Below are 15,921 nucleotides of genomic sequence, written 5' to 3'. Positions count from 1 at the left end.
TTGGACATATTTACTACAGATTACATTTTGAGAAGTCAGAACTGAAGATGCAGGTTCCTAAGTTATTGATAAATATTATGAAGTGTGAAATTATTAGAAAGGAGGGAATTCACCTGTAGCTATCAGCTTGAGAAACATGCCATTATAACCGATGCCTTCTCCAGCTTTATCATCCCCGTTTCAATATCGATAGAATTGTTGAGGTCTGCCAATTCTACCCGTTCAGTGTCTCTTGTCTGTTCCTATTACAAATGCCACAGTCTGTTTCTTATCCCTTTCAATGGGAACTCCTAACAGGTTGGTCCCATATGCCTGTCATATTGGTATTACTTGTCTTCCTAGGTCATGAATTAAAAAATGTGACTTTTATTTTCACAACCCTCCGATAATTCTGTTGTCAGAAATAAATATCCCATCTTTTAATCCCAACATTGAAGGTTTCTGCATATTTCTAGTTTTGTCTCTCACTGTGTTCCTTCACATGCCCTCTGCTCCAGGCTTAATGAATTCATCTCATCTCAAACGGCCATTAACTTCCCTGCCTCTAAACAAGTACTTGCACAGTCCTTTCAGAGGACAGTGACTAACCTTATGACTGCCTATTCTAAGACCCTGAGACCAAATCTACTTTTTTGGATATCCTACTCATCCTCTAAAGCTCAAGTCTGAATTAAAATGATTTTATGAAGAACATTATTTCATTCTCTTTTATAATATAGGTAGTGTGTGTGTGTGTGTGTGTGTGTGTGTTTACTCCAAGCATACTAGATTTCTTATATGGTAATTAGTGGCATATTTTCATAAAGAATTAAATCAACAAATTCATTAATGATTCTGTAATTGTTTATAAAGCTCTGTATTAAGTAGATCTCTAGAATAATTTTGTTAATAGGCTATTATGGTAAAGAAAACCTGTAATTCTCTCCTTCTGTGTATAGCTGCAAATGGGTATTATGGCAGAAAAAATGTTAATAAATTATGTTTCTTATTTTGTAATGTTTTGCTTAAAGATATGCTGTGCTATTTCAATTTGACTTTTCCAAACTAAAGTCACTTCTTCTTCAAAAAATATATTATGGTCAAGCAATTATTGGGACAATTATATTCACACGACCCCACTACTACTTCTAATTTCTAATCCATTCTTCACAGGAAAGTCAGATTCAATTTTTTAAAAAATACATCTGATTCTCAGTTCCCCATTTTACTTTCACTGAAGAGAAAGTACAAAGCTGTCATCCTGGTGGACAAGGTTCTGCTTCCTTTCCAAGTGCATCTTCATCATTTCTCTCCTTGTTATCATCAGTGCATCTCCACTGTCCTCATTGCCATTCCTCGGACACGGCAGCTTTTACCAAACCTAAGATCTTCAAATGTACCATTTTCTTGATCTGAAATACTCTTTCTCTCACTCTCCATTGCCGAGTCCTTCTCTACAATTAAATCTTGGTTTAAATGATGCCTTCTTAGGCCTTTCAGCAAGCCTACTGAAACTGGTTTCTACCTATTAGTCTCCATCATGTCATCCCATTAGTTTTCCTCCTCCATTTTGGTCTGTTGAAATTACATTAGTTGCTCATTTGGCAGTTATTTCGTATTCTATCTAACTACCCCTTACCTTGCAGAGAACAGAAGATGCTTTATAAGGATTAAGGTTATGCCTGTTTTATTAACCACTGTATACCTAGTGCAGAAATCTGAGTGTAGTATGTTGCTGGGGGAAAAATGTGTGTGTGTGTGTGTGTGTGTGTGTGTGTGTACAAATATATGTGGTTTCAGGTTGGGGCATAATAACAATATTCTATTAGAAAATGTCTGATGGAAGAGGTATAAAAGTCATTCTTTGTAGCAGTAGAGGCAAATATAGGGTCAGTTAGTAGATATTACAGAGATGCAGATATTTCTTTAATAAGTCAATTAGAATTGCCCCCCAATACTATAAAATATGTAGATGCTATAGGTTTCAGATCTAAGTTGGATGGCCATCTATTAGAGAAATACTGGAGAGGATTTCTGAGTAGAAATTGAGAGATGGGACTAGTGGCCTCTATATTTCCTTCTAAATAATATGATTCTATGATCTCCATATTTGTGTCATGTGAGCACCGCAATGGCTCTTTAACCACCACAAAGTATTTCTCTAACAGAATACTGAGAACAAAGATGCTGTTTTAAGATATCTTGCTTCAAGTAGATTTGGAGGATGTGTAATAAATAGTTTCTCTTAAAATTCAGATTGCCTTGATTTAAAGGTCAGATAGATGATTTAGTTTAAAAGTCCAGGAATAGGACAGATAATTATAGAATTCACACATAAAATCACTGAAATTACTTTACAATTATGTCTTATAAAAACACATACAATGAGTTCAGCCACTGTTTAAATGTCAGCTGAGGAGGAAGCACCCTAATTGTGTTTGGAGCTATTCTCAACACAAACAATTCTATGAACTACAATCTGGTGATCTCAGTTTATAAGGAAGCCACATGCTTCCTACTCAATGGAGTACTTTTGTTATGTGTGTAGTAAAATATAAGAAATATTCATTTAGTGATGTGATGTCATTTTGAAACATTAAAATATAAGACATGGGGTGATAAATGTCACATATAACAACTGCACATTTAAAATATGTAATCTATTCACTTAATTCTGACATTCTGTTAGGAATGTTCACAGTTTTTCAATATTTCTATATGTACAGTGTTGTTTGTGTTCAGGTAATAGCTCTGAATACAAATAAAAGGAAATAGATATTCCTGAGAATTGCACAAATTATTCCATCCTGAAACAAGTAGTACATACTTCAAAATGACTTCACTACAGGAAGACTATGGTTATGTCTAAAATTATGCGACTATTAACCTAGACTAGTAAAAACTGGTAAAGTATAGTGGCTATGAGTAAATTCTTGGAGAGATACTGCTTGGGTTTAAATATCTAGTTGGTCACTTAATAATGAAATGATCTTTTGCAAATCAATTACCCATTTCTTCTTTATAAAACAAGAATGAAAATTGCAACTAATTCAAAAGATAATTGTGAGGGTTACAGAAAATGAGTATAGTGAACCTGTCTAATACAATGCCTGGCTCACAGTAAATATACCAAAAAAATAAAAATAAAAATCCTTGCTATGTTCTGAATACATTAAATTTTAATACCCTTTAAAATTAAATTGATTGCTTCTCTCAATTGATTATTTATCTTGGTGTCAGGCAGTCTAAAATGGAGAAGTATGGTCCTTGTCTGAGTAAATCAAGTAGACATATCCTTTATACAAATAACCTGTTTATTTCAGTTAAATACATTTTGACACATTTATTTAGAATATTTTCTACAAGAGAAAATCAGTAAATGACTAACTTTCCCAATCAGGCCATTCATGTGTGAATTTAAATCTAAGTTGCTACTACTAAGTAAAAAGAAAAAAATAGTAATACTTTTCTCATCTTAGGCTGATCAAATATTACATACCCATTAACAGGATCCACCACAATCCCTCTGGGATGGGACATTTCTCCCTCTAAAATAGTCTTCCGACTCTGAGAAGCTTTTTCCAGCCTGGCCACATTAATGGTCTTCCTATGGCCATCATTTGTCCAATAAAGGTTATTTCCAATCCAGTCTACAGCAATTCCTTCCACATTATCTAGATCTGTAAAAGCAAAAACGAGAGAGTGACACATTTTACAATAGTGTCCACTACTTATGTTCTGTTTCATAAAATGTTTAATTTAAACATACAGTGAATTCTTATTCTTGGATTCTTTACAGTGTTATTATATTCCATATGATATTTTTCAATTTTGCCTTGAAGTTCATTGTATGTGAATGGTAGGGCAGGCCCTCTCTCAACATATTTTAATTGAAATAGTGATCTGGAGAAAACCAGAGAAATATAAGTGATGAGAGCACACAAGGGTAAAAATTTTCAGAACACAGAGTGAGAACATAGATACAGACTGTTTAGGGGGGAAAAAAACCCTAGTATAATGAACAAGGACCATGTTGAAAAAGTAAGCATATTCAAACTTGCAATATGCACCCTGAGTTATCAAAATAATAAGAAGGAGGTGCCTGGGTGGGTCAGTCAAATGAGTATCCCACTCTTGATTTTGTTAGGTCAGGATCTCACAGTTTCATGAGATCAAGCCCCACCTCGGGCCCTGTGCTGACAGGAGACTGCTTGGGATTCTCTGCCTCTCTCTCTGCTTCTCCCTTACTCATGTGCATATGCATGCATGCATTCTCTCTCTCTCTCTCTGTGTCTAAAATGGATAAATTTTGGGAGCACCCGGGTGGCTCAGTTGGTTGAGCTTCTGACTTGGGCTCAGGTCATGATCTCGCAGTTTGTGGGTTGAAGCCCTGCACTGGGTTCTGTGCTGACAGCTCAGAGCCTGGAGCCTGATTCAGATTCTGTCCCCACCTCTCTCTGCCCCTCCCCCATTCGCACTCGGTCTTTCTCACTCTCTCAAAAACAAACAAATGTTGACATTTTTCAAGTAGATAAACTTTTAAAAGTCATTTATAAGAAATAAAATAATGGGAATGCCCTTTTGCCAAGAGACGAGTAGGTCCAGCAGAAGCACAGCTGTGAAAGCTCAGAACAGGCATTATTCGTGGAGCTATAGGAATGGTAAATCTCAAAGAAACACCGAAATCGTTCTCTGTATCATACACTTATTTTTCAAAGGATAGGATAACAGCCTTCTGTAAGAATCAGGCAGTGATAATTCAAAGGAATATTATAAATATATAATCTCATATGATTTTAACTAATTCAAACGCTTTACAGAAAGGGAAATGCCAACACTTTAAATTGAAAGCTTATTGGGGCGCCTGGGTGGCTGATTCGGTTAAGCGTCTGACTTTCGCTTAGGTCATGATCTCGCGGTTCGTGGGTTTGAGCCCCGCATCGGGCTCTGTGCTGACTGCCAGCTCAGAGCCTGGAGACTGTTTCAGTCTGTGACCCCCTCTCTCTCTGACCCTCCCCTGCTCACGCTGTCTCTCTCTCTCCTAGAAATAAATAAAACATTAAAAAAAATAAAGTGAAAGCTTATTGTCTATTATCACACGAGAGGTGAGAATTAGAATAAAAATCCAAGTCAGTGATCCTCAGTGTAGAGATCTTCAAAACTGTGAGACCTGTAATTCCTGTGGTGAGTCCTGCCCTTGCTTTTTGTCATTTTATGAACCACCTTCCGGACTGTCCACGGCATTCTAAGGATAGTTCATCTCCTAATGCATGAGAAATTACGGGGACTCTTTTTCTTCTCTTGAAACAGAGGACGCCTTTGTCCCTTTTTCCTCCCTGGTATGAGGGAGAGAACCGAAACTAACTGGACAAAGCAGTACATAGTAGCACACTAGACACAGAACTATGCCTTCACACACTGCTGGCACATCTACATGCCATTCCCTCATTTGCACATGATATAAATATTTACTATTATCATAATTTTTAATCATGACCCTCTGGCCTTGGAGGAAAATAAGATTTTCTTATGTGACCCTTTCTGCTCATCAGCGTATGCCCTGACTGAGGATGACTAATACAATGTGTGATTTGATCTAACTGAAAATCCTATTATAGTGAATCAGATATGTTCTCTCAATTTCACTAAGCTATCTGCTTCATTACCATCCAGTATGAGTCATTTTCACAGGTTAATTGTGTCTGTGCTTAGAAAAAAAAGTTTAATTTTGCCTTTACCGTATTGACACTTAATTTTCCTGAGCACTTTCCTGTTCGGGAATAATGGGAAAATAATAGCTGTTTATTCTTTACTTTATATCTATCATAGTTTGTGGTGCATTTTTATCTTGTTAGTTGGTTTTCAAAAATTGTATTACATTTGAAAGCTGCTCCAGCATGGACATTTCCATCTTCAATAGCCCTCTTATTTTTAGAACTTTTCCTTTTGACATCTAACTTGACACTTTTTATTCATTTTTCATAGGAAGCAGTTGCAGTACTATCTGGCTTGAAATTTTGTTTCTGACACTTGGGTAAGCAACTCAGTCACTCTGATCTTTATTTCTACACTCAATAAGTGAAGATAATAGCACCTACACCAGAGGGTGATAACAAGGGGTAACCTAGCTACTGCATGTAAAGCACTTAGCATACTGCCTGCGATATTGTAAATTCTCAGTGTATGTTAGTTTCTATTCATTCAGCAGGATAAAAATATTCTTTATATGTCCTGGATCTTTTCCTTATGAGTGTTACTTGATAGAAATGTACATTATGTTTTTCTCTCTTAAAATACTTACTTAGTAATATTTCCTTGCATTTTCACCAGTGGCCAACTTTAACTAGAAATAGTATATGTAGAGTCAGTTGTGAATACATAGTGAGAGTGAAGTGGAATAGAATTTCAGACTTGAGAGGATCCAGTCCCTAATTGTATTGTTTGCTTTTTCTTTGGAAAATTAAATGCTTGAACAGCATAAAGTAGTGATTAAAATCACAAGTTCTAGAATTACAGGGCCTAGGCTCTGCCACTCACAGTATTTCTAACTTACTTAACCTTGCTACTCTTCAATTTCCTAATCTTTAAAATAGGTGTAATGACAGTGTTTAACTCATAGGATAGTTTTAACATTAAGTGAATTAATATATGTAAAATACTTAAAGTAATGGTTGGCACATAGTAAATGTTATATACTGTTATTAATATATTACTAATAGCATAATTATCACTATACCCATCCCTTTAGCTAACTCCCTAGTCTATTAAGATAGCAAGGAAACAATTAGCTTAATGTTTTTTAAATATGTTTGTGTGTGTTTTGTTTGTTTTTTCCATGTGGGTGAGAATGTGGCTGAATACAAATTTTAAAATAAAGAAACTCCTAAGAGTCTATGTGCAAATTGGAGATCTTTTTAGCCTATCTTTAACAGAATATGTATGAAGGGAATTCTTTTGTAAGATAAAGCCTCAGAGTGAATCCCTTTCTCAACAAATATACATTGATAAAGAAAGTGCTCTGACTCCAGATCATATGGTATCTGCCTTTAATTAACCTAAGACTGGTGGAACACTAAGACCTGGAACATTGGGTTGATGTACATTTTTTATTTCAAGTGTGGGTTGGATCCTGAGATGGACTATTAAGGACTCTATGACCAAAATCTTTCAACTAGGTGATCAGGACATACGAAGATTGGTGTCATGTAATTTCAAACAAACATAGATGACTACAGAGATATGAATTACCAGCTTGAGGAAACACATGTCTTTTCAAATGTAAGAAAGGTGTTGGGTAAAGTTGGTAAAACTTGCTGGAGTAGATTGCCTTGATTGCCTATTTTTGGGTAGAATTCAAATATTCTACATTCTAAAATCAACATTTGCTACTATGTTATTATTATTACTATATTATTACATAACTAATATCAAACAAAGATTACATAAGTATTTTTTTAATCTGGCAAAATTGGCCTTAAAAGTTTAACAAAATGCTCACTTTCATTCATCAGTAAGGAAGTACTCTCAACATGCTACTCCTTCAAAAAAGATTCCAGATGATGTTTTCTTATAATTTTTTTATTAACATGAATACATGTTCTATTCTGAGTGAAGAATTGAGACATTTACCCATATACTTCAGATTAAAAATGGAGTTTTTAATATACTCTGTAAATACTTAAGAGTAACATATTGTTTTAGTTCAAATTATTCAACTTTCTATTATTTTTCCTTTGGAAACTTTGTTCTGGTATTTTAAGAGTAATTTTTAATAATGGGTATAATATATGAGTAGTCTGCTAAAAACACACACACATATCTTATCAAAAGCTAGACTTTTGACTTAAGTGAAAAATCCTTGAAGATTTCCTGTAGGTGATATCTACCTCTAAGATAATGAGTATGAATAAAGGATAATACAATTTATGTAAATTAAAGAAAATAATTAGGTAGATTTAAAAGAAATAATTAGAAAAGTTATGTAAGTTAATTTAACCTAGAATTAGATAAAATAAACATTTTTAAAGGACTAGAGAAAATCATACTTCTAAAACTAAAACATCATTGCAGGCTTGATTTTTAGATACTTTACACTTATGGAACAGAAGAGGATTCAAGTTTTATATACTTAAAATAAAATTGTTGGGGCGCCTGGGTGGCTCAGTCGGTTAAGCATCCGACTTCAGCTGAGGTCATGATCTCACAGTTTGTGAGTTCGAGCCTCACATCAGGCTCTGTACTGACAGCTAGCTCAGAGCCTGGAGCCTGTTTCAGATTCTGTGACTCCCTCTCTCTCTGACCCTTCCCTGCTCATGCTGTCTGTCTCTCTCTCTCAGAAATAAATAAAACGTTTAAATTCTTTTTTTAAAATAAAAATAAATAAATAAATAAATGAAATTGTTTACTTTTAAAATTGGGCCCATTTTTTTTTAAAGAAGGGCAAAGGATGTGGGCAATGGTGTTAATTTTGTTAAGGTACATACACAGGATCTCCAGAATAATCCATAAATCTCGATGCTTTACAAGAGAATCAGATTAATGTAATAAGGAATTGAGAATTATAAACCACAATTGCCATTATAAAAAGACAGTGCCTATATTTTCCCAATATAAGCAAGATTTTCTATCCCTAATGTGAGCATTATTTTTTTGGGTTGGAATCAGGTATTACAAGAGTGTTTGTGTGAGTGCAGAGGATGATCAAGTGCCTTAAATAACTGCAGCATGCCATGTAGACCTGCCTAGGGCTGAAAATGCCTCACCTTGCCTCAGAGTCAGCACTTGGAAAATTCTCCTGCCTCCCATTCATGTAGTTCAATTAATCAACATCCTCTTTGTGTATTTCAATGTGGCCTGAGGCATCACAACTTATATGTTTCTGACATGAGTGAATGAAGTTGATTTAATTAATAGCATAGCAGTAAATTTTGCCTGCTGAATTCCCTATCTCCTGAAGATGCAGGAATCTTTGGCCTGATTGAGGTTCTCTTTACCATCTGTCCCCCATGGCCAGCTGAGGTTGATGTTCTTATCCTCATTTTCATTCCAGGTCCTTCCTTAGGTCAGTTTATGGGTCACAGAGGATAAATACACAAGCTACTCTCAATCAGAACAAAATACTTTGCTGATGTATTCAAAGAGATATGTAAAGTACATATAGGGCCTTATTTTAAGGTGAAAAGAATATATTAAAACATAGCAGTTTCCTTTTTCATTATCAAAAGCATATTGTCGGTTTCAACTTGGGAGCAAAGTGACACACTGTCTGTCTATGACATTCAGATATTTCACCTTAGATGCAGTGATGAGCATAGAGAGGAGTAAAGAAAGCACCACAGTATGCATCACAGTTACTAATAAATGATCATCTATCTAAATTATAATCAAATGTTAGATTTTTAAGAATTGTTAAGAAACTAAGTTTTTCCCCTTAACTTTCAAGCCCACAACTTAGCCCAGTACTGTTTCATGGATGATACTAGAAGACACAAGACTTGTAAGTCAAAGAAAGGGACATTATCACTCCTGGCATACCAAGTACCATGGTCGTTAGCAGACTGATATCAGTTTCTTTTACTCCGAAGTCCCATGGGAATGAATGGGTTGGGCCCACATAGATGTGTTCACAAACAGTGAGTTGTATTACAGGAAAATAATTCTGCAGTTAGGTAACCCAAATCATTTATAAAGCACAATAAACAGGGCTGCCCTTTATACTGTACGGGTAAACTAACTCTCCTTCCAAAGCTCTTTTCTATACAAATGTCCTTGAAAGTTTATTTCTAAATAAAAACAGTAATTGCCTCACTCTAAGACGTGCAGAAATGTAAGTGATTCATGGAGAATGATCTCCCAAGGAAAGTCACAGAAGTCATAAATTGGTAGTCTTTAATAAATGTAGACAGATGAGCAAACAAGTTAGCATGAAAATGACCGCCAATAATAATCATTTTGGAGTTCTGGGCTATTATTGCCCTTATGGGAATTATTTATTGATTTATACTACCACATCTAAAGTATTTTGTTCAGCCAGCCATGTGTGATGATTAATTCTATGAGTCAATTAGACTAGGGCAAGATATACAGATATCTGGTTAAACATAAGTCTGGATATTGCTGTGAAGGAAATTTTTTAGGTGATTAACATTTTAATCCATACACTTCCAGTAAAGCAGATTACCCTTCATATTTGTGAGTTGGTCTCATCCAATCAGATGGCTTTAAGAAAAAATAAAAGAATGAAGTCCCCTGAGGAAGAGGAAATTAAGTTTATCAATTATCATCAGACTTCCCTGGGTCTACAACCTGTCTGACCATCTTGCAGATTTTTGACTTGCCGTCTACCACATTCATGCAAGCCAGTTATTTAAATTATATTTCTCTCTATGTACACATCCTATTGGTTCCTTTTCTCTGAAGAACCTTAATATACAATCACCATGCCAGTAATCTGGAAATGATTTTGCTGAATTCTATGCAGAAGACAGACACTGTTCACATTCATTCCTTTCAGATGAAACTGGAAAGTTTCACACGCTATTGGAGGGGCAGAGATGCTTTCATTTTAAGAATCCCCCTACAGATCAGCAATGGGTATATAGCTCATTTTTATATACACTGCACTAAAATTTTAAAATAATATCAGAGTTGTGTTCTAAATATTTTAAATATTTTTATTTTTTGTAAATTATGATGTTTTGACATTTTTGAAAGAATCTTTTCAGCTAAGAGACTGCCTCTTCTAGGGATAGCCAATTCTTAGAGACAGCAAAGGTCCAAGCCAGGAATATATTTTTGATATGAAAACTAACCAACCCATTTGGAAGAACTGATATTGTTAAAATGTTCATACTTCCCAAAGCAATCTACAGATTCAATGCAATTCTTACCAGAATACCAACAGCATTTTTCACTTAACAGAACGAATAAAACTAAACTTGTATAGAATCACCAAAGACCCCCAAATAGCCAAAGCCATCCTGAGATAGTGAAACTTGGAGGTATCACATTCCTGTTACAAAGTTGTACAAAATATTGTACTAGCACAAAAACAGACACATAAATAAATGGAACAGAATAAAAAGCTCAAAAATAAACCCACATTTATATGATTTATCTATATAAAAGGAGGCAAGAATATATAATGGGGGAAAAAGTCTTTTCAATAAATATTGTAGGAAATACTGGACACTGGATATTGCTACATGCAAAAGAATTAAACTGGACCACTTTCTTATATAATACGTAAAAACAAATTCAAATTGGATTAATGACCTAAATATGAGTCATGAAACCATAAAACTCCTAGAGTAAGACAAAATCAGTAATTTCTTTGAGACCAGCTTTAGCAATATTTTTCTAGATATGTCTCCTTATGCAGAAGAACCAAATACAAAACTAAACTATTGGGCTAGCCTAAAATAAAAAGGTTTTACACAGCAAAGAAAACCATCAACAAAAGAAAATGACAATTTACTGAGTGGGATAATATATTATTCATAAATGACATATCTGATAAGGGGTTCACATTCAAAACATAAAAGAACTTTTACAACTCAACACCAAAAAAAATATCCCCAAATAATCTGATTAAAACATGGGCAGAGGACCTGAATAGGCATTTTTCTAAAGAAGATATACATAGTAGATATAGCTAACAGACACATGAAAAGATGCCTAATATCACTAAGCATCAGGGAAATACAAATCAAAACCACAATGAATTATCACTTTACACATGTCAGAATAGCTAGAATCAAAAAGACAAGAAAGAACAAGTGTTGGGAGGATGTGATGAAAAAGGAACCCTCTTACACTGTTGGTGGGAATGCAAACTGTTGCAGTCACTGTGAAAAACAATATGGAGGTCTTTCAAAAAAATAAAAAAATAAAATACCATATTAGTCAGCAGTTCTATTACTCAGTATTTATCCAAAGAAGACAAAACACATTCAAAAAGTTATATGCACCCCTATGTTTATTGCAACATTATTTGCAATAGACAACATATGGACTCAACTCAAGTGTACATTAATTGATGAATGGATAAAAAGATGAGATACACACACATACACATTACAGAGGAATATTACTCAGTCATAAAATGGAATGAGATATTGCCATTGCAACAACATGAATCGACCCAGTGGGTATTATGCTAAGTGATAAATTGGAGAAAAACATGTACCATATGATCTCACTTACATGGGTAGTCTAAAAATTAAAAAAAGAATAATAATAAAAAGAAAATGAAGAAAGAAGGAAACATAAGCAGAAACAGACCCATTAATACGGAGAACAAACTGATGTTTGCCACAGGGAGGTGGGTAGCAGATGGGCAAAATGGGTGAAGGAGAGTGAGAGATACAGACTTGCAGTTATTGAATGAATAAACTACAGGGATGAAAGATACAAAATAGGGAATATGATCAATAATAGTGTCGTATGATGACAGCTGGTAGCTATACTTATGGTGAACATAGCACAATATATAGAATTCCCCAATCACTATGCTGTACCCCTAAAATTAGTGTAACATTGTACATTAATTATACTTCAGGGAAAACCAAATGAAACAAGCAAACAAAAAACTTAACTAGTCCAAAGCAATAACTCCTCTATCTGGTCCACAGCCCAGGAGGCAATATTCCTCTGCCTTAAAATCATCCCAGGACCAGGTACCAGGCAACTATCACCACTATCATTTAAAATCCAATGGAAATATTCACACAAGCCAGTTCTAAAGTGTTTATCTTACCTGCTTTGCTTTTCCCACAGAAATACCAATAAGGGATGTTAGCTAATGCTTTCCCTTCATTCCTGTTTTTGACCTCTTCACCACCCTGCTGTCTTTCCTATGTGGCTGTGTATGCTGTGTTGTGCCTTCTGTCTCTCAGGCCTGTGAATATAATCAACTTTGTTCTCCTGATTCTCCTCTGTCTCCTGTTGTGGCTGCACCTGACGAACCATCTCATGAAAGAATATAAAATATGTATCCTCATTGTGAATGAGGAAAGAGAAAGTAATTTCCATTAATGTCCTTTTACTACCCAATTCTGCCTATTTACCAAGACAGAACAGAGCAAAAATTGCTTTAACTTCAGAACACAAAATAATATAGCTATTTTTGAATATCCCTTTTAGTCCCATGAAGTAAGTTATAATTTATCAAAATAAAACACTTTGGAACTCATTGTATTAATACTCTTTTCCTCAGTTTCTTTCATAGTAGATGAAAAGACAAGTCTATTAGAAGTTGCCTAAACAAGTTAATTTCATAGAAAGTGATTTTTTATTATCTATATTTTCTAATATGTTTCATAGTTTTGCATTTGGTCATTTAAACATTCAAACAGTTGTGCCACTTTAACTGATATTTTTCACTGAACTTTTAAAAGACCCAAGGTAACACACACTTTGCTTAGGGTTTAGGGGAAGATACCTACCATTAAATTCCAAGATGAGCTTAAAAGCTAGAGGTTGTAAATCTTCATTATATTTATAGTTACCATGACAAAAAACAGACATGAGACAAGCTCCTGGAACTTACCTTATTATCCTAAATTACACAAAAGTATACTTAATGTCAGACCCGTATTAATACCCAGAGAGAAAACAAGATGGGCAAAATACATGATTGAGTAATAGGTAAAAGAGAAAAAGGAGGTTAAATTTTATCTTGCAGAAACCCTTCTATAAATATCTTAACAAAAGACACATAGTAACAACCCTCACTAGTCCACTGGCAGCTTTCCAAAACTGAAGCAGTGAGTCAGGTAAAAATGTAAGAATAAAATTAGGCAGGAACCTATGTATAAAGTCAGTATTTAAGAGATTCAAGGGAGCTAAAAAATCATAGAGCCCAATGTCTACATTCTATAAATAATGAAACAAAGCACAAGAGTAGACTGATTCACAAGGACTCCATTCAGGGTCCCAATTCAGTTGGTAGTCATTACATCGACTTCATGTTCAAGTTTGATCCCCAGAATTGTCAAAGGAAAAAATTCATAAATCAAAGCAAGAGTTAAAGACAGTTAATATCAGCAAGGATTCCTGAGGAGAAAAACAAAAACAAAAACAAAACAAAAAACAACAACAACAACAAAATAAAACAAAAAAAAAACCCTGGGACATGAAGGGAATGAGGACAAATTAAATTCACTGAGGCAAAGGATGGTTTACCAACTTTCCAGTTAAAGTCATTATTCACAATAAGCTATAGCTTTATTTTCTTAGCAAATTATATTTGATGGCTGACAATGTAGATATTCAACAAATTTATATATTAAGGGAAGTCAAATATTAAAATAAAAGGAAATTGAGGCCCTGTTATGGGATATAAGAGAGTGAGAAGATGTAAGTGCTATATACAATATACATTGTAGAAAATTGGTAGAATTGGGGGAAGGTCTTTAATTAATGGCATTGTATCAGAATTAATTTTCTGATTTTGGTAAGTTTGGTATTGTTATGTAAGAGATTAGATTTAGGGGAAAGTATGGGGAACATATGAAAACAGCACTATTTTGCAATTTTTCTAGCAAACTAAATGAGAGCATTCCATTAATTGCTTTTTAAAGTAGTTTTATAATGTAATAAAATACATGAATGAATGGCTTTAGAAATGCATCAGTGCTGCTATCCAGTAGATGTCAAAGGCTAGATGTAGCATAATGTGTAGAACAAAAAGGGAGATAGTTAAAAATGATATTATGCTGTGTTGTGTAACAACTTGGATGCAGTAAGTTAAATGAATCCTTACAATTCCACAACAAAATCATAAAGGAAATTTTTTCAGAAACTTTATATACATAAGTATGAAACCATTCATGGTAGATATATAACTATGCAAAATAATAATAATTAATAATAAATAATAATAAAGCTGTGCAGAAAAATGAGATGCTGTTTCAGAGAGCCAGAGAAAGTGTGGTATGATGACGATGTTTCTTTCACGTGTATTCAATAAAAATTATAATTAATTTTTTCAGTAAGAATGTTGCTGAAGTTCAAATCAAGCATGAGAATATGTATAATTTTACAAGATTCCTAAAGAATCATCAGGAAAACTTACTACAAAAACGATTTCAGTAAATACCAAAATAACTTCAGGTAATACTGATGGAAAAAAAAAATGATGGATCTTATTTTTCCTCATTTTATTTTTTTAAAGTGATTTTTTAATTTTTAAGTTTATTTATTTTGAGAGCGAGACAGTGGGAGGTGTGGACAAAGAGGGAGAGTGAGACAATGCCAAGCAAGCTCTGCACTGTCAACACAGAGCCCTACGTGGTGCTCGAACTGAGGTCATGACGTGAACTGAAACCAAGAGCCGGTCACTTAACTAACTAAGCCACCCAGGGGCCCCCATGTTGTTCCTCATTAAAAATATATATATATATATATATTGTTGAGAGAGAGAGAGAGAGAGAGAGAGAGAGAGAGAATGAGAGAGAACGAGAGCACAGGGGAGGGGCAGAGAGAGAGGGACACACAGAATCTGAAGAAGGCTCCAGGCTCTGAGCTGTCAGCAAAGAGCCCAACAAGGGGCTCGAACCTATGAACTGTGAGATCATGACCTGAGCCAAAGTCTGATGCTTAACCAACTGAGCCACCCAGGCACCCCTGTTGTTCCTCATTTTAGGATAAAAAAAGAATCATTCTTCAATCATTTATAATTCTGTTTAATCACTTCAGTTACCACTTTAAAAGTAATGTCTGCCAAAGTCAAGAACCCATTCAGTGAATGTTTGTTGTACAGCTTTCATTTCCAGGCTCTAAGGATCTATCAATGAGTGAAACTAAAACCTCTGACATCTTATTTTTTAATGTTTATTTATTTATTTTGAGAGAGAGAAGGCAAGTGCCTGAGCAGGGGACGGGCAGAAAGAAAGGAGAGAGAAAATCCCAAGCAGGTTCTGCACTGTCAGCTCAAAGCCT

At 34.7% G+C, this 15,921-nt stretch overlaps 1 protein-coding gene across 1 annotated transcript in view; it reads right to left on the bottom strand.

The window, feature by feature from the left end:
• LRP1B (LDL receptor related protein 1B) overlaps positions 1–15,921 on the bottom strand; it is a 1,854,983-nt gene that overhangs the window by 738,474 nt on the left and 1,100,588 nt on the right. The window contains exon 12 of the mRNA XM_077767810.1: positions 3,479–3,659. Within this exon, the coding sequence (XP_077623936.1) occupies positions 3,479–3,659 (181 nt within the window). The remainder of the gene's footprint in view (positions 1–3,478; positions 3,660–15,921) is intronic.

The sequence above is a fragment of the Crocuta crocuta genome, unplaced genomic scaffold (assembly GCF_008692635.1).
Source record: "Crocuta crocuta isolate KB4526 unplaced genomic scaffold, BGI_CrCroc_1.0 scaffold154, whole genome shotgun sequence".
Classification (NCBI taxonomy): Eukaryota; Metazoa; Chordata; class Mammalia; order Carnivora; family Hyaenidae; genus Crocuta; species Crocuta crocuta.
Note: the sequence above shows the minus strand (reverse complement) of the source record. Positions and strands in the feature narration are given on the sequence as shown.